Raw genomic sequence first — 25628 nt, 5'->3', positions numbered from 1 at the left:
CCTTGCTCAGGGGCTTTGTGTCAAATTCTCTTTTAAAAACCTTTATTTGTGCAGCTTTTACAGTCCCTGCACTCAGAGCAGAGTTATGGCTGAGGATTGAACCTGTGTCAGCAGAAACACCAAATGGAGTGTTTAATGTGGGATGGAAGAGGAGCCCCAGCCCAGAGCTGGCCCCACACCGTGGAATTCCCACCCAAAACCTCAACAATGTTTTCAAAAGCAACTGAACTTACTAGGACTTCAGAGTAAGTTCAGAGAGTTCAGATTTTATCCTGAGTTTGCTTTTTCTTAAGCAGAAATAAAAGAATTTCTATTATAGACTATCTGGAAAATCTCACTAATTCTTTGCATGATTGATTTTTTGGCTGTATTTTCATTTAGAGGGAGAACTCTGGGCTCATTTGGACTCTGGGCTTCTTGTCCTCCACAGCCCATCTAAAGAGAACCCTACCCATAATAGGCAGTAAATGTAATTGCCCAAAGTTCATTTAACACTGCAGGGTAAGAAGAGCTAATGAGGGGCAGGTCAGGGAGAGGGCCTGGCCCTCACAGTCACTCCCTGGGCCTGGGTTGTTCCTGGCAGCCTCAAACCCTCCTCTGTTCTGCACTGAACAGGAATTTAGAGCTCATTTGGATGTCTTAATGCCTACTGTGATTTTTTTGTCTTCATTTGCCTCATGCACCTTCTCACTCTGTAATAATTATCATCACATTTACAGCAAATTTTAATTATTATTTGCTGAAGTGTTTTCTTTGTATTTGCTGTTAAGGTGCTTTTTGTGAGACTTTCTTCTCTCCAGCCCAGAAGTGTGGTACATTATTCATGACTTCTCTGTAATTTGATGTAAATTCTCCTGCAATCATCCCTTGCAATTTTCAAGTATGTTGTTGTTTTTTAATCAGAATTTTTGACTGAACTATTCAGACCCCCCCCACCAGCAAGTGTTAATCAGCAGAACCATTTCAGGTGGAGGTTTCTTTGGGAATATCCCAGGAGTACCTAATTCAAAGGTTGTCCCATGTGCTGTCATGCTCCAGGTGCTGGATCTCCTGCCCTTGGTCACCATCACCGAGAACTCGTAGAGGGTGTTTGGCTTCAGCCCCGTCACCAGGTAGCTCAGAGTGGTGGCATTTGCAGTCTGCAAGGGAAAGCAGGGTCAGCCCTTCCCAAAGCACCCCCTCACACAGCCCAGCCCGCTGTTCCCAGCATTTCCATAACCACAGTCATTAATTAGGGCTGATTCTTCTCCACCGTGCAAATTCATTAATCAAATATCAACGTTTATCCTCCACTAGAAATGCTGCAATCAGCAGGAGCACTTAGCAGCAGTCAATTAGAAAAGAAAGAAGACAATTCAAGGGCCAGGGCCCACTTGTTCTGCAGTGGTTAAAGCCCTGTTTACCTGGGGGTTCGTTTACAGCATTTCATTAACTCTTCTGGCTGGGGAAAACAAAAAGCACAGCAAGGAACAGTCCTGCTTGGAACCTGGAGCTGCCTCCCACATCCCTGCTGGAATTTCCAGAATAACCTTAAATGTAGTAAACAATCAACTAGAGGCACACTAGTGAGAGTTGAAGAGAATGAAGCTTTACTGAGATGTAGCTTCTTTTCAGAAAAAAAAAAAATGGTTATTTAGGATCACACAAGGAAGCTACACGTGAGTCAGAGCGGAATTTGTAATTCAGCATTTCTAAAGATCTGGTGTTTGTTATCAATGGCTTCAGCACCAACAGAATGTACTGGAGGCATGGAAAAGAGGGAAAGCTGTATTTACAGATATGTATATTCCTCACCTTGACCTGCAGTGGTGTAAACACAGAATTAAAGGGTTGTTCCAGGATCTGACAGGGCCATACAACAACTGCAACAGCCACTGCCTCCAGAAACCACTGAGTGCAGCTGATTTATTGCCAAGGTAAAGGCACCTTTCCTGAAGGCTCCAGCAGTGACAAAGAAACCCTGAGATCTCCAGTATCTTCATTTCTTTTTTCTTCCAAGGGATGGAAGTTCAGGAAATGCTGATCCAAGGGATGGCAGGGATTTGTGCCCAGGGCTTTGCTGTCTGTGGCCAGACAACAAAGACTCATAAAATGAATTAAAATTAAACCCTCCATTGGCTTTAAACCTCTCCTTGGTGAGGCTCAGTGCAGTTTGGAGTGGGTGGGAATGTGGCTGAGGGGCTGGGGCACAGCTGGAAGGGGCACAGCTGGACGGGGCATAGCTCCCTGGGGAATGCAGACCTCACTGGGAGGGATGGAGTGACAAGTCCAAGGCAGGAATCTTTCCCTCCCATCTGGCATTCCCAGCTGCTTTACCCCAAAAAGCTCTTCCTCTCCAGGATGCTGGAATTCCCAGCAGTATTTAAGTACTCCAATATTTGTATTATTTGACGTGGCAGCTGGGCTCCTTTTACAGGTGAAAGTTCTGGTTTCCATCTCTGGCTTTGAATCCTGGGATCTTTTTGTTTCCCTGTGCATCCCACTGAGGGTAAATGACACACCTGAGCCCCCCTGGAGTGTCAGACCCCACAATTTAACAGCACTTCATTCTTTTTAAAATTCCAGTCTATCCCACAGTACCAAACCCTGCTCACCTGCTAGAAACAAACCCCATAAATATTACCCTGAACAATTTGTTTCTGTTTTATGCAGTCCTAAAAGATCCAATGTTTAATATTTTCATTGATTCCTGATGGATCCCAGGTAGCTGCAGGACAACCCCACACACCAAGGGGGCTTTGGGAAACTGCTCCATTGGTACAGTTTTATAGTTGTGAATTTTACAGTGCTTCACTGATAAGGTAAAAAATGGAGCTCTATTTCTCTCTTTATAAGGTCTTTTAAGCATAAACAGTCTAATTAAGAAAAAATACTCAAATTATTTTTACTTTTAACTTGATAACTAACTAATTGTGTCTGGCAATGTGGACTTTTTATCTAATTACACAATACTACTCAAATGCATGAAGAAGGTAAAGAAGGACGAGCTTCTGTTCTAAAACTTTCATCTTGCTTTATATATATTACTATATTCCAAAACTTTAAACTCTAAGTTTCCTGCTATGTGATATTACACACTTCTATTTAAACTATCCACTGATAATTCTAGTTCTGTTCTTCAGTTTTGGAAGTTTTTTCTATGGCTTCAGGTTAAATGTAGTGTTCTTTTGGGGGTGACTGGCAGCATGGAAAGTCTAAAATTCTCAGCACCCAGGGTTTTAATAATCACGTTAGTGCCGAGACAGCTCAAAGCACAGGAGCTGCATCTCATCTGTTCCTGGGTTTCCAGGCTCAGACTGGCACAGTCCTGCCCTGAGGACTGAAATTCTTGTTTTGCTCAGTTCCCTGCACAAACAAGGCTCCTCAGGGAGGAAGCAGACAGCTCCTTCCTCAGGAGCTTGGGACAGGGCAGCAACAGAACATCTCAGTGGACAGTCTCAGCACCCAACTTAGGGATGAAGGAGAATGAAACCCCACTGGGCTGAGCAGATGCAGCTCTGGATGCTGCAGAGGTGACTCAGGAGTTGTGTCCCCAAGAATGGGGACACCAAAGCCTCTGGATGCAGAGGGGCAGGACAAGCACTGCACTCACTGCAGGGAGGCTCTCAGCCTGACTGAGACCCAGCACTCCCTGCAAGGGCTCTGACCTCCCAAAAAACATCCAACAGGGCAGGAGAGCATTTCCAACAGAAACAAGGAAAGGAAAGCAGGATGTGGGTTCTCCAGACACCATGGGTTATATGTGACTGGAGCAAATACCTCAAACTTCTCTCCTTCAGGCAAATCCTTTCTACATTTTTCAGTAATTTTAAATTATTTTCCATCATTCCGTGTTGGTTTTGGTCACAGTAGAACTTGTTGCCCACTGACCACCAGCACTGGTACAGCAGGAATAGTAAATTTACTGTTTTCTTCCATCTTCTATTTTATTTCATTCTTTTAAGCTATTAGCTAATGAAACTGCAGCTTTATTTAAACAACTCCTGAGACATCCTCTGCATGTGACTCAGGAATGTGGCTCAGAAGTAACTTGCCTTTAGAGGAGGAATACACACATATTTACATCTTTTCATTTCAATAAAGAAAAGATCTGGATTATAACAAGCTGGCTCTGCAGGAGCATAAAGGGAGCTCCACTGGCTGGGTATTTTAACAACCAGTTCCTCTGAGTCTCATTACAAACGTGAAATTTGCAGTCAGCAGCTCTGAGCCCTCCAGGTAACTGAAAATTAATAAAAAAATCCAACCAACCACCAAACCAAATCCCTAATCCAGTCTCCAAATCAAAACACAAGAAAATGGAGGAAGGCAAGGATATAATAAAGTTTTTGTTGTGTATTTTGAAGCCAGTCAGCTCCCAAAGGAAAAGTTCACTATTAGCTTTGGAGGAACTGAAAAGGCTCTAAAAGGAAACTCCAAACCATGGGGGTAAATCTGTTCTCCCTGCATGGCTCAGTGAGGGGCCCAGTCACACACCCCTTGCAACTTCAGTGACTCTCCAGAGGGGACCCACACCTCTCCCTCCCAGGGATCAGGGCAGGGGGAAGCTTCAAACTATCACCATGTCCACAGAGCAGAGCTCTGGAAATTCCTGCTCCCTCCCTGGAGCAGCTCTGCCACAACACCCAGAGCTCCAGCTCCTTCCCACAGGAGACACCAAAGAACTGCTCCCACCAGACCCAGATCAATCCTGGCTCCAAGGCCCCCAAGGCTCATCCCAGCAGCATTCCCAGAGCTGTGTGTTCAGCTGGGAGTGGAGCTGGAGGAATCCTTCCCCTCCAAGGAGGCCAGCAGAGCTCCCAGAGCTGTGCCTTGCCCTGGGAGTGGGGCTGGAGGGATCCTGCTCCTCCAAGGAGGCCAGCAGAGCTCCCAGAGCTGTGCCTTGCCCTGCCTGGGCTGGGCAGCTCCCCAGGACTCAGTACCTTGTACTTGGTGTTGGCAGGGATGTTGGTTTTCCAGCGGACGGTGTAGAACCGCGCGTCCGTGATCTTCTGGTTCTTGGGCAGGGAGTTGTCTGCCCAAGTGATCCTGATGGTGTCATGGCTCAGGATGGAAGCCTGAACTCCCACCGGGGGCATCATGGGAGACGGATCTGGCACTGGAGTGTATGGAGCATTAATAACAAACAAATCAACCTCGGAAGTGTCTGGGCAATCCATGGGGGAAAGGCCGTGGTTTATAATTAAAAAGGGAGGAGGTGGCATTTTAATGTCAACCAAAACAAAAAAGGGGATGCAGGGAAGTGCAATGAGATGGAAGGTGAGGAATGGAGAGAAAGAGAGAAAAGCCAGAGTTAATAGGTGACATCAGACTGGGCAATAACATCACTCTTGCATTGTCCTCCCTCCTCCAGACAGTAAGACAACAAATCCCTGCTGGCATAGCTCTAATTAGTGCCCAGGGCACTCAGCCATGGCCTGGGAACCCCAAACACTCAGTCACTGTAACTTTATTTGCATGGAGTGTCCACTGAGTCCTCTCCCAGAAAACAAAGAGGAGGACACAGAGCTGGAGCTCTGGATGGGCAGATGCCACTTCCCAAACATACAGGGACCTCCCAAAAGGCACCTTCAAAGGAAGGTTCCAGTGAGAGAACAACTTGCAGTAATGGTGAAACGGCAATTCCAGCATCCTCTGGAGGATCTCCAACCATTCCAGCTCACCAGGACTAACCCCAAGTGTTGCACCTCCACCAAATTCCTGGGTGTGTCAGCAGGCTGGGAGGGAGCCCAGCGAGCCATGCCATGGCAACAGCTCACCTGCACACTTCTCTATTTAAACACTTTACGGATGACAAGGCCAAAATAAAAACTGCCCAGATTTTGTTTAGTGTGAGTGACAACAGAGGGACACAAAGCAAACACAGGCATCATGTTCAAAAATCTCAGTGAAAGACCATAAACCCCAGCTCAGGGCCTTTAGAGCTGCACCCACGTGGGCTGTGCTCAGTAAGGGGAACATTTGGAGTAAGAACATCCATTAGTAGTTGTCAGGTGAGTTTGGAATTTACAAATGAGCCCAATTTAGGTGGTTTATCAGAACGTGCAAGGCCAAGCAGTGACAGGGACAGCGAGCAGGGGATGAACTGACAGGCAGGCCCTGCCATCAGCCCCAGCCCATCCCAGCTGCAGGGCAGCACTCACCGGAGTGGGGCCGGGTCACAGCGCTCTCGTACAGGGGGATCCCTTCCCCCACGTTGTTGAAGGCTTTCAGGGTTATCACATAGTGGGAGCTGGGATCTGAAGGGGAAAAGAAATCAGCACAACCAATGAATCCTGGTTTCTGCTCCTCCACACCTTCTCTGTTCCATATTTTATAATTTTGAACTGGAATATGTGGTTTGAACTGAGGAAGTCTCCACTCAGACCTTTGGTTCATGGCCACAGAATCCCAGACTGGTTTGGGCTAGAAGGGACCTTAAAGACCATCTCATTCCACCCTCTGCCCGGGCAGGGACAGCACAGCTCAAGTCTGTAGTTACAGTAAATCTACCTTAAAGCACAGCCAAATCAGGAGTGAGAAAAACAATTTAGAAGAACAAAACCAAAATGACTCAAACCCCTGATTTTACAGAATTCCCAATATTGCTGTTTCTCTCACTCTGACTGTTTTACCTCCCACAGAGAGCTCTGTGGAGGGGTGAATCTTTATTTTCCTTTGAAAGGAGCCACCAGTGAACGCTGGTGACATTTCAGTCCCTTTTTCTCCCTCAGCTCCGCACAGAGCACAGTGAACTCGGGCTGCTTCTCACGTGGAAGCTGTTTCAGGAGAGCAGAGGGAGGCTGAGCTGGAGCACAGATCCCACTCCCTGCACTCACCCAGGTTCTCAATGGTGTAGTATCTCTGCTTGTAGTCCACCTTGATGGTCTGGGCGTGGGGGCTGCCGATGCCGTAGCCGATGGCGTAGCCCCTCACCACCACGTCCTGGTTCTCGGGCGGGGTCCAGCTCACCACGATGCTGGTGACCAGCGGCCGCACGTGCAGGGAGCTGGGCACCTCGGGCACACGGCTCTCTGCAGGGACAGGGAGGCAGGGCAAGGCTTCTCTCAAACAAAGGCACTGACATGGACACCAGGAGGCAGGAAGGGCAAACAAAGCACCTCTGTGTGTTGGAACGAGCACAATGAAACTTTGGGGTGCAGCAGAGAGCAAAGAGCTCCAAGAGCAGAATGTTAACGTTACATTCCAATAGATTCACCCTTTAAAAGGCAGCACAGTTGTGCTGAAGTTTAAGGGGTTGGGATGGTTTGTGTATCAGATCTGTTGAGGCAGATACATGTTGTCCATGTCATCACCCAGTTTTATCCCATCCTTCCCCTCCAAAAATTCATCTACTTGCAGTTCCATCATATTCCTTACTTGTGGGTATTACAGTAATTACATGGAAAAGAATTTTTCATCACTTTTCTGGTGATGAAAGAAAAGTTCCTGAGCTGGTTGTAGCATTAAATAGGATATTCCACATCTGTAAGAGCTGCACTGCAAAGAGTTCTCCTCACTTGTCCTACAGTTGTTCCTGCCTAGATCCCTGGATTCCCATAATTCATACAACATAAGCAGGAACTACACAGAAAATGTTCAAACCCTTCCCCGCAAAAGCAAAACAAGTCTCACCCCATCCCACAGGGACACGGAATGGGGATCCCTAACTCCAGAACACTTCCACAACGTGCCACTGTAAGCCCCTAATATTTCTCCTAAGAGGCTTTTCCCCACTGTTGAGTGGAACCTAAAGGCAATCTCCCTCCTATCCCTGGAGTGTCCCTAACTTTGGGTTCACTTCTCAGAAATGAAATCCATCCTTTTGTCGGGTGCTGCGGATTAGGGATAATTCCCTGCAGCAGCAAATGGAGTTCCCCACTCCAAATGGAATCAAGGACTTGTGCTTCCTGCAGGGATTTCTTTTTAATGAAACACGCTGCATTTCTCTACAAACATTTAATAAAGCACCACAACAGGATTAGCTGGATCACAGCACAGGCCTGGCCCCCAGCCCGGGGAGCTCTGGGGCTGCTCCTGACACAGCCCAGCAGCTCCAGTTCCCAACTTTTCAACACAGCAAAGCTCCAAGGGCAGCACCAGAGGTGACATTTCCACTGCACTGGGGACAAACTCTCTACAACTGTTCAACACCTCCTGCTCTGCACTCAGGAGGAACCTGCTCTGACTCCAGAGTGGAATTGTAACACTCCTGCTCCCCTTTACATCCATGGGACTCTGCTGGGAATTCTTTTCTATTTAAACTCAAAAAGCAGTTGTGGAATAAACAGAAACGATACCTCATGTGTCTGTTGAACCTAAGAAATGCAAGATGAGCTGTAAATGTATTTGCATGGTATTAAAATTATTCACATGAGCTTCCTAAAGAAAGAAACCCAAGAAAAGCAGTGTGCACACACAGATCTCACAGGTGTATGCAGAGTTATATGAATATCATGTTATGTTGTCTTAAATGTCAATTTTTATTACTTTATTCAATGGAAAGAATGTGAAGAAAGTCAGATTTCCAGCAATATTCAGAGTGCAAAAATTTAAATGACAAAGCCAATAGAGAAGGAAAAGGTTATTTTTCTTCTTCCTCCTTCTGCCCTGTTCAAATTTAAGTTTAATCCTGGTGCTGTCCTCTGGCAAAGTGTTGCTAACTCCAGTTCAGGGACACTTCCACTGCCCTGTGAGTGCAGTGCTCATTTACAGAGCTCTGCCCCACTTTGGGGAGCTGGCAGCTCCAAGGGCGTGTCACATCCACCAAGGTCCAACAGACACACGGATCAAGGAATTCCCAGTCCCCACATCCCTGAACTGCTCTGTTCACACTGGAGAATGAGCAGCAGGAAGACCAGGATTAAGCTGAGCATCAGCTTTGCACAGACAGAGATGGGAGAAGGGTTTTCCAGGCTTCCTAAGCTGGCTGCTGAAGGATCCTCCAGCAGCAGGGAGCAAATCATTTCCATTATTGCACCTCCCAGCTGCCAGGATGGCTGAGCCTGCTCTGACACAGCACAAAAATCCATGGGCTTGGTGGAGCAGACCCTCTGTTGAGGAGAACCCTTTACAGCACAAGCAAAGAGCTTTGAAATATCCCATTTAATGCTCCAACAAGCTCAGGAACCTTTCTGCCATCATCAGAGTTTTTAATGTAATTATTCTAATACCCACAATTCCAATATAATTTATATTTAATACCTATGACAGAATTTCTGATGGGAGATGCGGTGCAGAAAATACAGAAAATATAATTCATCTCCCTTTTCTTCTGTGTAAAATAAGTTACTGTGGGTCAAAGAAAGCACAGCATCAACATGGGGGTAAGACTGCAAAGGGCTGTGGCTGAGAATGTTTTCAATGATTTCTTTCTATGGTTTTGTTTGAGGGTTTTAGGATGAGGGAAGAGATGAGAATCTTGATTCTATGTTTCAGAGGGTTGATTTATTATATTATGATATTATATTAAAATGTCATACTAAAGCTATACTAAAAAGAATAGAGAGAAAAAGATCTATGAGAAAGTTGAAAAGGAACAGAAAGGCATTATAGCAAAAGCTCATCACTCTCAGAGTCTGACACAGCTGGATTTTTGATTGGTTATTAAGTAGAAACAACTTACATGGACCAATCAGATGCACCTGTTGGTAAACAATGTCTAGACCACATTCCACAGCCATCAGATAGTTATGGTTTACATTTATTTTCTGAGGCTTCTCAGCTAGAATAGGAGAAAATTCCTAGCAAAGGATTTTCATAAAAATATCATAGTAACATCTTCCCTACTGTGACATCTCATTGTCACTATACATGAATATTCCTTAGCAGAAAGCACTTGGTGCCAACATACAGCACTAGGAAGTGTAGAAGCAGTTCCACTTCAAGCCACCTTATTGACTTGGCAAGAATTTTCTGTTAAAACAGAAACTGATGTCAATTCTAAATAAACCCCACTGTACACCTAGAACAGCAGTGAAAGCACAGAGGTTTGCTGCTCAAAGAGGCAGCCAGTGGCAGTGAAATGAAGTGAATGTGTTCCCCCACTGGGCTGCCCCAGCCCAGGCTCTCACCGTCCAGGTCGCTCTCGAAGGTCTCTGCTGACACCCAGTCGGTGGCGGGGCCGGTGCCGTTGATGGTCATGGCGGCCACGCGGAAGCTGTACTCGGTGCCTCGCTCCAGCCCTGGGGACAGCAATTCCCGCTGAGCCATCAGGACAGCAACTCCCACTGAGCCATCAGGACACGGGACAATCCCCACAGAGCCATCAGGACACGGGACAATCCCCACAGAGCCATCAGGACACGGGACAATCCCCACAGAGCCATCAGGACACGGGACAATCCCCACAGAGCCATCAGGAAAGCAACTCCCACTGAGCCATCAGGACAGGGGACAATTCCCACAGAACCATCAGGACAGCAATCCCCACTGAGCCATCAGGACAGGGGACAATTCCCACAGAACCATCAGGACAAGGGCCATTCCCACAGAGCCATCAGGATAGGGAACAATTCCCACAGCTCCATCAGCCCAGCAATTCCTACAGCTCCCAGTTAAATCCCAGGAACCATGGATAACCCAGCCTTCCACTCCCACTGCCCCCACGGCATCAGCTGGAAGGGACTGCGAGGGCCTGTTGGCAGCCAGGCTTTAACTTAGGGCTGTTAATTAGTTTAATTAATTCGTTTTAAGAACAGGAACGCTGCCACCATCACCAAACCTGGGGGTGGCACAGAGGCAGCAGGTGAGCAAACTCACACACCTGTTTAATGCATGTAAGAGTCTGTACTAAAAAATCAGAGCACTCAAGATTTGATGTACTGAACCTCTCCAGCAGCTTTTGTTGCTGGCAGAAATATACTGGAATTACAGGAATGTCTCAATTCTGTGAGAAAACTGAGACTTGCTAAGTCACAGCTGGAGTTTCTGAGAAAAAAATCAGAATATCTTGTTAGAAACTCTTCCAGAATCTCCCAGTTTCTTCTCTTTTGACCAAGTATTCATTTACAGAGATTTTAAAGAGGAACAGAGTGTAGTGTTGCTGCTGTTCTCATGCACTGCTTGTTCTGCTGAACAGAACTGTAGCTCTGCTAGCAACAAGTGACTGACAATAAGTGATGGACTAGACTGAGTTTTTAAGTGTACAAAAGGATGAAAGGCATTCCCTCTAGAATATTCCATGGATGCCTGAGGTCAGCCATTCCCAGGGCTCAGAGCTGGGCACGGGAGCCTGTGCCAACCCTGCCCAGTCCCTGCTCCTCTGCCCTCCTTTTCCACACCTTCATCTCTGGTGTTTGGGCACACAGTGAGCCCAGTCACCTTCTCCAGGCCTTTTCTAAACATTTTGTAAGGAATCATCCAGTCCACTTAGCAAATCCAAGGCCAAATGAGGGCTAGGAATCAGGTCACCAGGCCCCACGCTCCACCTGCAGCCCATAGGACCACATAGCTCCTTTGGGAGCTGCTTCTGTTTGTCTCCCAAGGCAGGAGCCCCATGGGATCCTGCCCCTGAGTCCCCAAACACAGCCAGGGAGGACAGGACACCATAGGAACCCAACGGGATCCTCTCCCTGAGCCCCACAAACACAGCCAGGAACCCCAGGGAGGACAGCACCCCACAGGAACCCATGGAATCCTGTCCCTGAGCCCCCAAACACAGCCAGGCACCCAGGCAGGCCAGGTGCTGCTCACCTTCGATGAGCTGGGAGAGCTGGGTGCCCCCCACGCTCTCGGTGACGTCGCTCTTGCGTGACACTTTCCGGTAGCGGATTTTGTAGCCCGTGATTTGCCCGCTCTGGGTCCCGGCAGGAGGGGGCTGCCACTGCAGCAGGATGCTCTGGGAAAGGCAGCACAGGAAGGTATTGGGAAAAGTCTTTAGGAAAGCTTTAAAAAATAAACTCCACATGCAATTCCAAAGGCACAATGGCCAAATATTTCATTTTGTCAAGGGCTCAAGGCACTCCAGAAGTGTGACTGTGTGTGCCCACACTGCAAACAGCAGTGAGCAGGGATTCCAGCTCTGATCCTTCCAGCCTCATTAAATCCCTCCCATCATTAGCACTGTCACTGCATCCCACCATGGCCAACCCACAGCTGGACTGCAGTTTCTCCAAGCCCCACATTCAGATATTCTCCATAAAGATATTCAGAAATATATTCTCCATTCAGATATTCTCCATAAAGAGCTCAAAAGCTGCATGGGAGGAAAAAAGACCCAAAGCAGCTCCAAAATGCGGCCAATCTAAGACCCCCCAGCCCTTTATTTACCCATTGCCAGCAGGAAATGCTCCAAGCTTACCTTGGAATTCCGAACCTCCAGCGTTAGATTCTGTGGTGGAGCACTGGGGACTGGAAACATCAAAGGAATTACAACCCCAAAACTTCCAAATATTGCATTTCCACACCTAACTACTCTCTGCTCTCATTTGCTATGGAAGTACAAACCATTCTGGTTTAAGCAGCAGATGAAGGAACTACCAATCCTCCCACAGGTACTTTCTGACACAGTGAATGGAATACAGGATGGTTCTGTATTTTCATTCTGAAGAAAAAAACTCTTTATTCAGGTCTTTATTTGCACACCTATCTAAATAAAATATGGTTTATATTTAAAAGCACTTTTCAAACTCTCAAAGAAATTATCCTATCCAGCTCTTTCCCAAGGCAAATCTTTACTGAACACACTGCTTGATTAGGGGAGCCCATATTTAAATTTCTGGCCTAGATTTTGTTATCCTGATTTTCTGTAACAGGAAACTTCTGAGTCCCCAGGGCCCTGTGACAGGGAGGAGGTGAAGAGCATCTCAGACACTGGGGCTGCCTTTGAACTCCCACTCTTTGCTTGTTCTTTACTCACTCCCCGTGGCAGTGAAATCCAGGCAAAAAGGGAGTGCAAGAAAAACCCTGGGAGCAGGGAATTCCTTGTGGCTCCACAGCAAACATTGGCCCCCTCAGCTGGCAGAGGTGAGGCTTCCCTGGCAGGAAGGGGAGGCTCCAGGGAAGCACAAGGATGAGCAAGGAGCACAGGGATAAAGAGGGATGAGGACTGCTCCAGCCTGCAGAATTCATCTTCCAAATAACTCAGCCCAGCCACAGTAACATGCCAGGGAACCCCACTGGGCATGAAGTGCAAGAAGAGTTTGTAAAGGATGGGTGAAACCTCCCTCACCACCACCCCACGGCAGAAATGGAGAGGAGCAGGATTTGCCTGCCCTTGCCAGCCCAGCTGAGCCTGAAATCAGCACACCTGAGGATGGAGAGCTGGGGCCTGAGGAGCAGCAGAGTGGAGAGGAGAGGATGTAAAGCCAAGCTTTCCTTGCTCCTCCAGTGCCATCCCTGCCATGGGCAGGGACACCTTCTGCTAGCCCAGGGTGCTCCAAGCCCCATCCAGCCTGGACTGGGGCACTGCCAGGGATCCAGGGGCAGCCACAGCTGCTCTGGAAAGGCATCTCCTGGAGGGGGACAGCACATGGAGACAGCCTGGCAGGAGCACCAGGACATGCTGATGGCTCAGAGACTGTGAGGGAAGGGCCTCCATGAGGCTGTGAGGCTCAGAGTCCACTCCCAGCTGTAATCCCTGATCAGGAATTCCAGGAGAGGAGAAGCAATCCTCAGGAGCAGCACATAAACCTGGGTTCAAATGGTAATACCTGCAGAGTTATCCCTGCAACAAGGCTCTGTAGCAGATTAGGAGCAAAAACCTACATAAAAATGCAGATGCTTTGTTAAATCAGGGCTAAAGGAAGCTTAGGGAGAAATCCCTGCAGGGGACATGGAGATTGCTCCTGGACACAACAGGAAAACATGGGAGGAAAATGTGCATCATTTTGGAAAGATCTGAGAGCTTTCCAGGGTTATGAGACTGTAAGAAGCAAGATGACATCCTTCAGAGAGCTTTAGAAAGTAAGACCTATAGGTTAAGTGTGAAAACTGAAGCTGGAGAAGAAAGAACTCCAAGAAAACTTTTAAATGACATTGTAACTAATAATAAATTCTTCTTCAAACAACCAAGGAGCTGGCAGCCCTTTAGGGAAACCAGTGGTCAGGTAGGGCAGAAAAAGACAAAGGTAAGGCCACCCCAGCCTCTCTTTGCATTGGTAGTGAGGGGAAGAAAAAGGAGAGGTGTCCTTGACACCCTCCAAAGGATTCCCATGGTCTCTCCAGCTGCAGTGCCAGTGGAAGGGATTATGGAAGAGTCAGACACAGGGAACAGCAGGCTCTTGCCAGGGCCATGTGTTATCCATCCAGGAATCCTCAAGGAACTGGGGAACGAAACAGCTGCAAGACTTCTGTAACCTCTCTCAGTTTATCTTGGTACCAGAGGTGGCAAAGTGGTGCCAGCACTAAAATGGGACCACTCAAACTGCACCTGCTGGGTCACAAACTTCCACCAAATCAACCAAAGGAACACTAAAGCATGAAATTGAGAAAGCAGGAGCAGAATAGGAACAGAATAGGGATTTCTCTGTCTTTCAAGAGAAATCCCTTCACTTTTAAGCAATGAGGGGATGAGAGGGAAGTGCTCATTGAAAGAAAGGCCAGAGCAAGAAGAAGCGGGGAGATGACTGGGGAGATCCCAGGGTGGGATCCTGTGGTGAAGGACTGCACAAAGACCTCAGGCTGATTCCTCTTGGTGCTCAGAAGAGCCCAAAAAGCTCCTCAAATGCAAGTAATTCCCCACTTACACCTTTGGTACCATTGTAGTCCCCTGTGAGTTTTTAAAACAAAGGAGAAAAGGAACTTGGAGAAAAGTTCAGAAAAGAGCACTAAAGGTTGAATCAGCTTCCACAGGACAAATGGGCAACCACTCCTGTGTCTTTGGAATCTGGATTATGATGAACCATGGCAAAGGTCCACAGAATGAGGAGTGGGACATAAGAATAATCAGTGGACACTGAGTATTGCCTCCTTCAGGAGCACAGCCCCAGGCAACAAGTGACCCCAACACAGGCAGGAGCACAACAGACAGAAAGGGAGGATTTTTCAGAGGAAATTTATCTGTGGAAACTTTGCCCACTTGATGTTGTGGATAAAAGCTGGTGTGGGTTCAAGAAGATGCTGACAGGGTCCCATGGAAGAGGAACTGAATTAGCAAATACCCAGAAACCACTGCCAAGTCAGGAAGTGCCCCAGAAACAAACCTGGACCCAGAGAGAGTTTGGGACAATATTCCTCTCTGCTCCTGGTCACAGGATTCCAGGCTCTGCTCCCTTTCCCTCTGAGTGCTCTTCTGTATAAACTTCTCTCTAACAAATACAAGTTATCACTAACTCTGATCACTCTGCAGTTGCTCATGTGTCTCTGTTTGCTCACATCACCTCTTTATCTGCCTTATAAAAAATACTGACCTCACATCTTGCTCTCACCACTCTGTGCGATGCATTTAACAATATCTGTGCTGCAGTGCAAACACAGGAGCACAATTAAAATAGAAGCACTCCAAAACCAAGAGTCTCTCCATATGTGAGAGAACCAAGAAAATAATTTGGAGTTGGTGCCTTCAGTGTATTTTTTTTTCTGTCCATGCTCAATGTAGGCTCAATAACCCATGAAATAAATGGCTGATGCTGGAATGAAGGACACCATTGTTCTGGAATCACAATCCCAGACACTTCTGCAGGTGTAGCAATTTTCCTTCACCCAGTTCTGGAAGGCCTCTGGGGGGATTTTGACCATGAGTACCCACATGCAACAATGAACAAACCCCATAAAAGCCTGGTTAAAGATTCACTTGTCAGAAATTACCAGGTAATGTAGCCACATTTCTCTTCACAGAGAAAAGTAAGGCACAACTTCCCAAGAATATTTTTGGGATTCACATTCTTTGAACCTCAGAGAAAGAAAAAACAATTCTTATCTCATTTACTGCTCATGTGTTGTTCACAAGTGGAATATATTGTGGAAGATTGTTTACCTGAAGGGAACTGATAATTGGATTTTGGTGTGAGTGTTTTGATTCATTGGCAATTGAATCCAGGTGTGTGTCAGGACTGTCAGCTGACAGTCACGAGATGCTGGGCAGTTGAGTGCTCGGCAGATTCAGTTTAGATATAATGTAATATCATGTAATACAGTACAGAATAATATAGTCTAATAAAGTAATTAATTAGCCTTCTGATAAGATGGAGTCCTCCTCATCATTTCTCCCGGATGTCAGGCAAAAATATCACTGATAATTGCTGGAAAAAGCCCAAAATGCAAAGAAGTGGAGCAGCTTTACCGTCGGACAGGGTGCGCACCACGACGTCGTGGGTGGAGACGCCGGGGCCGTGCTTGTTGTAGGCGACCACGCGGAAGCTGTACTCGGTGAACTTCTTCAGCCCCGCCACCGTGTGCGACAGCCCCGCCACGTCCACGTCCTGTCCCCAACAACACCCCAGGCAAGCTCAGGTCAGCTCTGCTCATGCCTCAGGTTTAGCTTTTCTGTTTTTCAGATTCTGTGCTGCTTTAGTGTGTGGGTCTGGGATTTACGTTAGGGGATGGTGGTGAGCTTTCCTCACAGAGCAGGGAGACAAAACAATTCCTGCTCTAGCTGGACACCAAGGACAAATGATCCAGATCTCAGCCCCAAGAGCACAAACAATGTGGACCAAAGAGAGAAAACAAGGGTGGGAGTTCATGGACTAAAGCTGTAATTGGGCAATTAGCTCCAATAAGCAAATGGACCAAAACTTATAAAAGTATGAGTCCCTGTGACTGGTTGTCCATTTTTTTGGTGGCCATTTTGGGTTGTGCTGCCCAAGGTGGATCTATCGAGGATATCCTTTTAATAAATCCCTACTTTATTCTTTAGCTCCCTCTAGTCCCTGTTCCAGGTCAGCTTTCACAAGGCATCACTGCAGTGCCATCAGCCACAGAGTTCCTGCACAACCCACAGCAGGAGTGAATCCTGTGTGTCACCTTCAGGCACAGCCAGGACCTGGGAGGATGCCAGCTCTGAGTTTCCAGAGAAAATTCTCCCTGTCCTATTTAAATCCTAACATGGACACTGGTCCTGGACACGAAAAGGGACCTGGAAATGCTCAAAACCATCACAATATATATCACTATAATAGTGATTTTATATATATATATGAATAGATATAGTGGGATGCAGAAGCACAAACGGCAACAGCCCCATTTAAAAACTGATGTAAAAATATTTAAAAGCTAAGAAAAATATTCTTCCCTTTGCTTTTTAAAGCTGGAATGATACTGATATACAATCAGATGGGAATGTGGCTGGGAAGACTGGGATTAATCCTCATTATTCTCAGGTGGCAGCCCATACTCCTACAGAACACATCGAATGCTTCAGTGGAATACTAAGAAAATTAAATTAATTGGATGCTCTGCAATATCAAAATATCAATCACTGGGTCCAAGAATTCAAGAAAGTTTGGATTAGGGATCATGCCAAAAATCACTATTTAGCCTGAACTGCTAAAACCCAGCCTATAACTGTGCAAACATCTTTAATATCATCTGCACCAGAACAGCTCGATAATGGCACGGCTGCTCTCTGCCCTCTCCTCTCGTGGTATGATGGAATTCCCCAAAAGCTACTTGATGTTAACAAATACCAAATCAGGGCATCACCGATAAAATGGGTTATCCCAGCCCAGACACAAACATTTCATGTTGGAAATCTGATTTTAAGTAACCCCACATCTGAGGCTAAAGCATTCAGTCTGTCAGAAAAGCAGACCTCCCCAGGGTGTGTGCAGCCCTTCAGGGCAGTTTGAGGGGGTGCAGCAGGCCCTGTACCTGCTCTGTGTGCTGTCCTTTCTCCATGTAGTAGAGTTTGTAGTTCTGGATGTCCCCGTTGCCCGAGAGCGGTGTCTCCCAGGTGACAGTGACGCTGGTGGGGGAGCTGGAGAAGGCGCGGATGTTGGGAGCGGGGCCGGGCAGCTGGACTGCAACACAAGGGGGAACCCTGTTAGTCCTGAGCCCGGGGTGCCCACCCTGGCCAGCACCCCAGGAAAAGGGGGGGTTTCCCATTGTGACATTCCACATGGATTCACTGCAGGGTGGAAGGTGGGACCAAATTTCCAAAGGAGATCCTGCTTCCTTTCGTCTAGAATGACCCTACCAAGTGACTTGGCATTTGCCTGAAAAGTTAATAGTCATTAACTGAAAAAGAGAAAACTTCAGGCAAATGCCAAGTAATAGCAAAATGCATTCCTGTTAGAACAGTTTAGAGAATTTAGCAAGGAAGGTCCCATCAGTTCTTAATGGTGACACTAAATCCCACAATCCCACTGACATGGAAAATCTTTGGAAACTGCGGTCCACAAGTACAACTTCTAAAAAGCATCAGATTCTGGGAAAGGTTGTGAATGTGGAGAATAAAAAATAAAATCAGTATCAATGCCACAGTGAGGCAAATTCCAGGAACATCCTGCTCACCCTCGGGCTGCGTTGCCACCTTGAGCAGTGCCGAGCTCTCGCCGGGGCCATGCCTGTTCTGGGCCACGACCCGGAACACATAAACTGTCTCTGGCATCAGGTTCTGGATCATCACCTGCGTCTCTCCAGGACGACTCGTGTTTTCCACACGTTCCCTTTGGGCAACAAAAGGGTTGGGCACAGACAGCACCAGTGATTAGTAAATGAGGAGTAGCTGCTCCTGTGGCATGTCCCATCTGAACATACCCAGCGTGTAAATGACGTGGGGTTTGCACTGTGCTCCCTGCACAACACCACAAGCGTGTGCCAGAAGTGCTGCTGACAAACTGCTCCCAATTGTGCTACTTCCCTTTGCACAAAACCGAATGCGCTGAAGGAACAGAATAAATTACACTTGACACCCACAAACTCGAAGTGGTTTCTTTGTTATTCCCGTGACAGCAAGTGATAATTCCCAGTGACAGTTTATCCTACAGCTCAGGAGCCAGCACAGAAACTATTTTAGCAGTCTGGCGAGATTTAGGGCATTCCTGTTAATATTGTGGGGCTGCTTTTTGGGGATTTTTCAAAGGAGCTGTTTTAACATGCTCTTCTACCTCCAGCCTTGCCTCGGCTCCTTGCTGATGTCTGGATTTGTTTAGAACACCAAGGGCAATGCCATGGCTCTGACACTGCTTCCACAGAGTGGAGGTGAAGTGAAAATTCCGACCTCCAGCAAACTCCTGGAGGCAGATGCAGGGTACCAGAGCCCACAGAAGGAACACCCTTGGCATGGGAGGGGGCATGTCAGGCCAGCATGCTGTGAGCTGGAAGCCCTAACCCAGCTGGCAGCACACAGGTCATGTGTGGGGCACCTGGAAGGGGCATTGCTGCTGCTCAGTGACCTCCAGCCAACCCTGGCACCGGAACACGACGTTCCCCCTGCACTACGAGGCCTCTGCCAAACAGCATCCAGGAAACTCCAGCTGTTCTTATCAGGGATTGAGGGGAAGATTAGGAGATCAATCATTAAACCAAGGGCAGCCTTTATTTCAAGGCACTGCCCCGCACCTGAGCTGCTCGGGGCTGTGTCTGGGTAATGCTATCCATCCTCCCCTGGGAAGGAGCTCCCTGGGAATGCCAAGAACTCCAAAAGGAGCAATCAAGAAGTTCCCAGTGAGCAAATGCAGGGGACTGTGCCTGCTCTGAGCACCATGCAGTCCCTCTGGGCTGCCAGGCTCCCCCTGGGACAGGCCAGCCTCAGCCCCACTGACACTTGTTAAAGCATTTCTGACATGGGAACTCCAGCAGAACCGTCCCAGGCTCCCCTTCCTCCCTTCCAGCTACTCTGCTTCAGTTTCTATCAGGGAAAGAGGATTCCAAAACTCCCATTTTTAATTTTTTTTTTTTTACATCCACTGGTGTGGTTGATTTAGCAGAACCTGGCTGAAAACATTCTGAAATCCCTGTTGGTTTCTACCCTATTAAACTGTATCTATAGAGGGGAACAATGCACTCTCTGTAACTAAATATCTATTTACATCCATTTTCTAGAATGTTCCCCTTCATGAGCTCAGCTAAAATGGCACTGCATAAACAGCTTTATTTACTTCAGCTTTTTATTAATTTTCATTGCTAATTTTTCCACTTTGAGCACAAAATTTTCTTGAAAACACGTTTCCAAGTGGAGCTTCCTGAAGACGTGCTGTAACTACAAGGATGGGATCTGAGAGCCCAGCCTAGGTGCCAATGGATTCACAGCTGTGAGGTGACATCCAGCTCCCATTAACATGCAAAATATAGCATTTTCTGTCTCAAGTGCAAGTGCACTCCCTGATTTGATCTAAGAAAAAAATGGTAATCAGCAAACAAAGGTTATTATTTAAAATTAGAAAAAAAAAATTACTGGAAAGACAACATCTACCAAAAATAAATAGACATGTCACAGTACTGCAAATTTTCAGTAATAACCAGGGATGTAGCTTCACAACAGCTTGGTAAAAATAGGGAGAGATTAATCTAATTAAGTGCTGAGTGAATTCTTCCTTTATGGCTGTTCCTGGGGAGCCTGGAGCACCTTTTCCAACGTGCTCAGGTTGGGATAACAGGCACCAAGCAGATGGGCCCAGGAATGACTGCAGTACCCTGCAGATCCTTACAACTGTTCCATGACTCCACTTTAATCCCCAGTTCAGGAGCTTTGGGAACTCCAGTCCAGGCTCACAGGAACTCTCAAGCACCCACAGGAAGAGCCTTCAGTGCAAGCCCAGGAGTTTGGCTGGAAATGCCAAGGTTAAAGCTGCACTTACATCTAAAAAAGCAACTTTGGGGAGCTGTTAGGGAGTGGATATTGTGTGTGCCAGCTGTGGGGCCTGGCAGGGAGCTCCAGAGGCATTCTGAGTGTGATTACACACAATTAAACTCCATTTGCTGTGTCTGAAGCACACCACAGTTAACTGTGAATTCAGCAGTGTTTCAACATCCCACATGTGTAATTTACTACCTCCGACCAGCAATGTGCCATTTTTATTCTTTTAATGTGCTATTATTTCTTTTTTTTCTGTCCAGATCTTGAAGTCTGGGGTTCTTCTGCCTGAGTCCTTGTCTAAAGTTCCCCAGACTCAAACCTCCCTGCAGCACTTTTGAATTTTCACTCCCTTTCCAGGGGAATTGCCTTGAGTGTGAAGTAAATAAATACTTGCCATGGGGATGAAATAACCCTGCAGCTGTGTGAGTCAGTAACTCCCATCTGATCAGATTCCCCCAGGTCCCCAGGCGCTGTGACAAGGGACACCCCCTCATTCCCACCTCCAGGGGAGCCTCATGATGTCACCAGGCCAGGGTGGGACAAGCCATGGCTGGTGACACTGGGCAGCCCCCGAAGCAGAAATGTTGCTCCATTGCTGCCTCCTCACTTTGTAATGCTCCCCTTGGAATAACAGAACAGGCTGGGTTGGAACAGAAATGAAAAGTGATCCAGTGCCACCCATGCCATGGCAGGGACACTTCCACTGCCCCAGGGGGCTCCAAGCTCCATCCAGCCTGGCCTTGGGCACTGCCAGGGATCCAGGGGCAGCCACAGCTGCTCTGGGCACTCTATGCCAGGGCCTCACGGAAAAATTCCTCCCCACTGTCCCATCCATCCCTGTCCCCTGGCAGTGGGAAGCCATTCCCTGTGTCCTGTCCCTCCATCCCTTGTCCCCAGTCCCTCTCCAGCTCTCCTGGAGCCCCTTCAGGCCCTGGCAGGGGCTCTGAGCTCTCCCTGGAGCCTTTTCCTCTCCAGGTGAGCACCCCCAGCTCTCCCAGCCTGGCTCCAGAGCAGAGGGGCTCCACCCTCAGAGCCTCTCCGTGGCCTCCTCTGGGCTCTCTCCAGCAGCTCCACGTCCTCCCTGTGCTGGGACCCCAGGGCTGAGGCAGCTCTGCAGGTGGGGGTCTCACCTGAGGGGGCAGAGGGGCAGAATCCCCCCTCAAATAAGTCCATGGGACAGAGGTGTGGAGGCATTGCCATAGTCCTGGGTCTCTCCTGAACAGGTGAAAACTGAAGGAAGCTGAGGCAGCAGAGGCCAAGGCAGCTGGAACCTCAGACCCTCAGAGGATTTGGGTGCTCCTGCACACTTCCCACTGCCCCAGGGGGCTCCAAGCCACATCCAGCCTGGCCTGGAGCACCTTGGATATCACCAAATTAAGGGAGTAACAGAAAAACAACATTTGTGAGGCAAATAAAATGTTACAAATTGCCTCAGTTAATTGCCAAGAGCCTGGACAAGATGTCTATCCACAGGATTGAGGAAGAGCAGGAATTCCCCTCTGGAGTGTTTTCTGTTCCAAATGACTTTGTGTCTCACACTCTCATCAATAAAGTGAACAGATAATTTTCCCTTGAGTAATAAATCTGATAAACTAATCTGCAATTAATTAAGCATTGCTCCAAATGAATGTTCATTTCAGCTTCCTCAAACTTATCACAATTTGAAACTGTAATTCTGAGCAGTAGATCCCATCAGGAAGGAGAAGGGGTAGATTGATATCATCCACTGGGATAATACATCACAAGTGATGATTGTGAGGCATTTCCCAGATTTCTGTTTACAGCAATTCTGAGGAGGGAACTGGCATTTAGCACTGAGCATGGGGTTTAACCAATACCCACCTCACAGCTGGCCCTGAGTGAGGGGGGATTTGCAGGGGTTTGAAGCCTGATGTGCCTCTTGCTCCCAGCAGGGCTTCCAGGGGATGTTCCCCTGCTCCCTGAGGAGCTGTGACACTCCTGCTGCTCTGTCCCCAGCAGGCTGCTGAAGGCAGGTGGCAGCTGTTGGAAGGTTTGCAGCCAATCCAACCATGCTCAAGCACTGCCTGTGCAGCTCCTGCAGGAGTGTGCAACTCCTCCACTGCCTGTGCAGCTCCTGCAGGAGTGTGCAACTGCTCCACTGCCTGTGCAGCTCCTGCAGGAGTGTGCAACTGCTCCACTGCCTGTGCAGCTCCTGCAGGAGTGTGCAACTGCTCCACTGCCTGTGCAGCTCCTCCCTCCAGGAGGGTCGGGAAGGAGGCAGGGGAACACAACCCCTCCACCTCAGGCCGTGTCAGCCAAGCCCAGCAGAGCCCCTGGCCCAGGAGTTTACCTGTTGATGCCCTCCTTGGTGTAGAAGATGGAGTAGGTGAGGTTGTCTCCCTGCGGGTCCGAGGCCGGCGGCCGCCACGTGAGCCGGATGAAGCGAGTGGACACGAGGGTGGCCACGACGTCCCGCGGGGCGGAGGGCAGGGGTCCCGCTGTGGCTGGTGCTAGATGGTCATTAGTGGCACTGGTCAGTGAAGTGGGAGGTAATGTTGGGATGGCAACATCTTGGCATGTGCAAACATTGGGGAATATGAAGGGCAAACATCACCACGGTTTAAAAAAAAAAAAAAAAGAGAACAGAAGAAAAAAAAACGTAAAAGAAATAAACAAAACCACGATGGGAAACAGAAGAAAATGAACACACAAAAAAGGCCATTAAACTGAAGGCTGACATGCAGGCAGAGGTAACTACTGGCCACTAATGGGGAGTACAGGACACGGCACTGTCAGGCAAGCAGACCAAATCTCCACTGTAATGGAAGTGGCAGGGGAGGGAAGGGTGGAACTGGGGGTAAAAATCGACCTCAGGAGAGGATACCAGCAGCAAACCACAGTGTCATTGCTTTGGGAGCACGTGTAATGCCACGTGTGTGACAGCCAAACCCCAACTCTGTTAATTACTCAAATGCACACCCAGACCCCACTTCCTACTGTAGCTCATTAACATGCACAGTTCACTTAAACGACTCTCAATCATAACAAAATGACAGATGAATACACAGAATTCCTTTCAGTGCAAACTCATCCAGCCAAACCCTGCAGTCCTGACCTGGTTGGGCTCTGCTACTGCCCATGGCACTGGAGTTACAGCCCTTTTCCCACTGTTTTCCTGCCATCTTCCTCTGTCCCACAACCCCCATTTCATCATTTTACAGTGACTCTAACAAACATAAATAACTGTTGCTCTGGATTATATCCACACTCTCCAAACTTTTAGCCTCAGTCATGTCTTTGTGTGTTGCTACTCCAAGGCAGGATAAATGCAGGGATTATTGCATTAAAAGGTTGGTGATTTAACAGCACAAGCTGAACCATAGGAAGAGCCACTCTCTCTCCAAATCCTATTAAAGCAATCCAGCCAGTAAATGTAACAGTGAGATTCTGAGCAGCTGGACCCCAATTACCACAGAGTATTCCAAGCTGCACAATTAGTAACAAACCCCCAAAGCTCAGGATACATGGAATTTTTCTGCATTCTGAACTATTTACCAAGCTTAAGCCACCTGATGACATTTTCCACATGGGAATCCATGCTGCCAACTACATTTATTTTTTCATTAATTATGGAAACTAACTAAAATTGCTGCTTTCCCCCAGAAAGAAATTCAGGACTAGAAGAGCTTGTTGAGCTGCAGCATCTCCACCAGAACACGTGGATTTGTGTTCTGATACACAATGAGAAAACCTCCTGAAAAGCTGACTAAAGGAGAAAATGTTGTCTGAATGACCAAACCTTCAGGGAAAAACACTGAGGAGTCTCCATCAGCAACAATCTGATTTTAAATTGTCAAAGCCCCTTGCCTACCCAAGCATCAGCTTGGGAGTTCCTCAATTGGCAGAACTCTCATTTTTTCTGTTCTGTTTCTTGGGCAGGTCCTGACAGACACCTAAGAAGCAGCCATGGGTTTTATCAGATTTGTACAATGTAGCACCAGTCTGTGGGCAGAACTGGGAGACAGATCCCAGAGCCAGGATGTTTTGGTATTCCAAATACAGATCTGGAGACACATACTCCAGGGTATCTCCTTAATTATCCCTTCCACACTCTAATAGCTAAGGATCCCAATTAAGTGCTCTCCAGCAGCCCCTCCTGATCAATACATGACACTGTTAATTTCACATTCATTGCAAAATCTATTTTTATCTAACCCCCCCTTTTTTAATGTTCCATAATTGGATTTCTTGCAGAAATGCACCACTTTCAGCTCTTCTGGCCTCAGCAGGGGCCCACTCCCCAGGGAGTCCCTTGGTGCTGCAGATCACTCAGGAGAGCCCTGAAGGGCCAGGGGATCTTCCCAAACCATCTCCCTGCTCCTGAACGACATTCCAGTGCTGATCCAATATCACACCAGGCTTTTCCTGTGTTTAAATCCCAGCCCTTGTCATCAGCTCCCTTGGATTGGAGACCTTCTCACTGCACCTGACCAACTCCTTCCTCAGTGAGAACAAGGGATGGAACTGCCTGGTGCCCAACTGTCCTGCTTGATTTCAAATTCCAAACACTCATACTTTGCTTTCTCTTACCTGTCTTGGCAATACTGTCAGGTGATCTGCTTCAAATTACATGGTTTTGATGCAAAATCCACCCCTTACCTATCATTAAAATTCATTCAGTTGAGTTGAAGTGGAATATTTTTAAAATTCATCTGCTTCATCTAAACCCCATCCCCACATATTTGTGTGTTTTTCTTCCCATATCATGAAATGGATCCATTTTTTGGGAAGTGATGTGCACACAGAGCTGAGGGGTCTGGGAGAGCTGCCAGGAGTTCCCAGAGAACAGACACCAAGTTCCATCCTGTGCAAGGCTCAGAGCAGGAATGTTCCTCCCCACAGCATTACAGGAGAACACTCACAGACAACAAAACCCTAAGGATGCCTGAAAAATCAGCTGTGACCCAGAGAGAGCAGCAAGACCTGAAACCCTCCAGGTGAGGTGAGCAGG

General features: G+C 47.6%; 1 protein-coding gene across 5 annotated transcripts in view; it reads right to left on the bottom strand.

Moving 5' to 3' along the window:
* NEO1 (neogenin 1) overlaps window positions 1–25628 on the bottom strand; it is a 166785-nt gene that overhangs the window by 18498 nt on the left and 122659 nt on the right. For 2 of the 5 annotated variants that reach the window (XM_041469102.1, XM_041469103.1), the window contains exons 8-18: window positions 22968–23187; window positions 18370–18524; window positions 17728–17876; window positions 16202–16340; window positions 12281–12330; window positions 11674–11818; window positions 10053–10163; window positions 6819–7013; window positions 6144–6239; window positions 4923–5146; window positions 1001–1139 (exon numbers count right to left, since the gene is read on the bottom strand). In XM_041469102.1, coding sequence (XP_041325036.1) covers window positions 1001–1139; window positions 4923–5146; window positions 6144–6239; window positions 6819–7013; window positions 10053–10163; window positions 11674–11818; window positions 12281–12330; window positions 16202–16340; window positions 17728–17876; window positions 18370–18524; window positions 22968–23187 — 1623 coding nt within the window. The remainder of the gene's footprint in view (window positions 1–1000; window positions 1140–4922; window positions 5147–6143; window positions 6240–6818; window positions 7014–10052; window positions 10164–11673; window positions 11819–12280; window positions 12331–16201; window positions 16341–17727; window positions 17877–18369; window positions 18525–22967; window positions 23188–25628) is intronic. The other 3 variants (XM_041469105.1, XM_041469107.1, XM_041469104.1) reach the window with 2 other exon arrangements.

The sequence above is a fragment of the Pyrgilauda ruficollis genome, unplaced genomic scaffold (assembly GCF_017590135.1).
Source record: "Pyrgilauda ruficollis isolate IOZ18807 unplaced genomic scaffold, ASM1759013v1 scaffold23, whole genome shotgun sequence".
Classification (NCBI taxonomy): Eukaryota; Metazoa; Chordata; class Aves; order Passeriformes; family Passeridae; genus Pyrgilauda; species Pyrgilauda ruficollis.
This window is presented reverse-complemented; position numbering and strand designations above follow the sequence as displayed.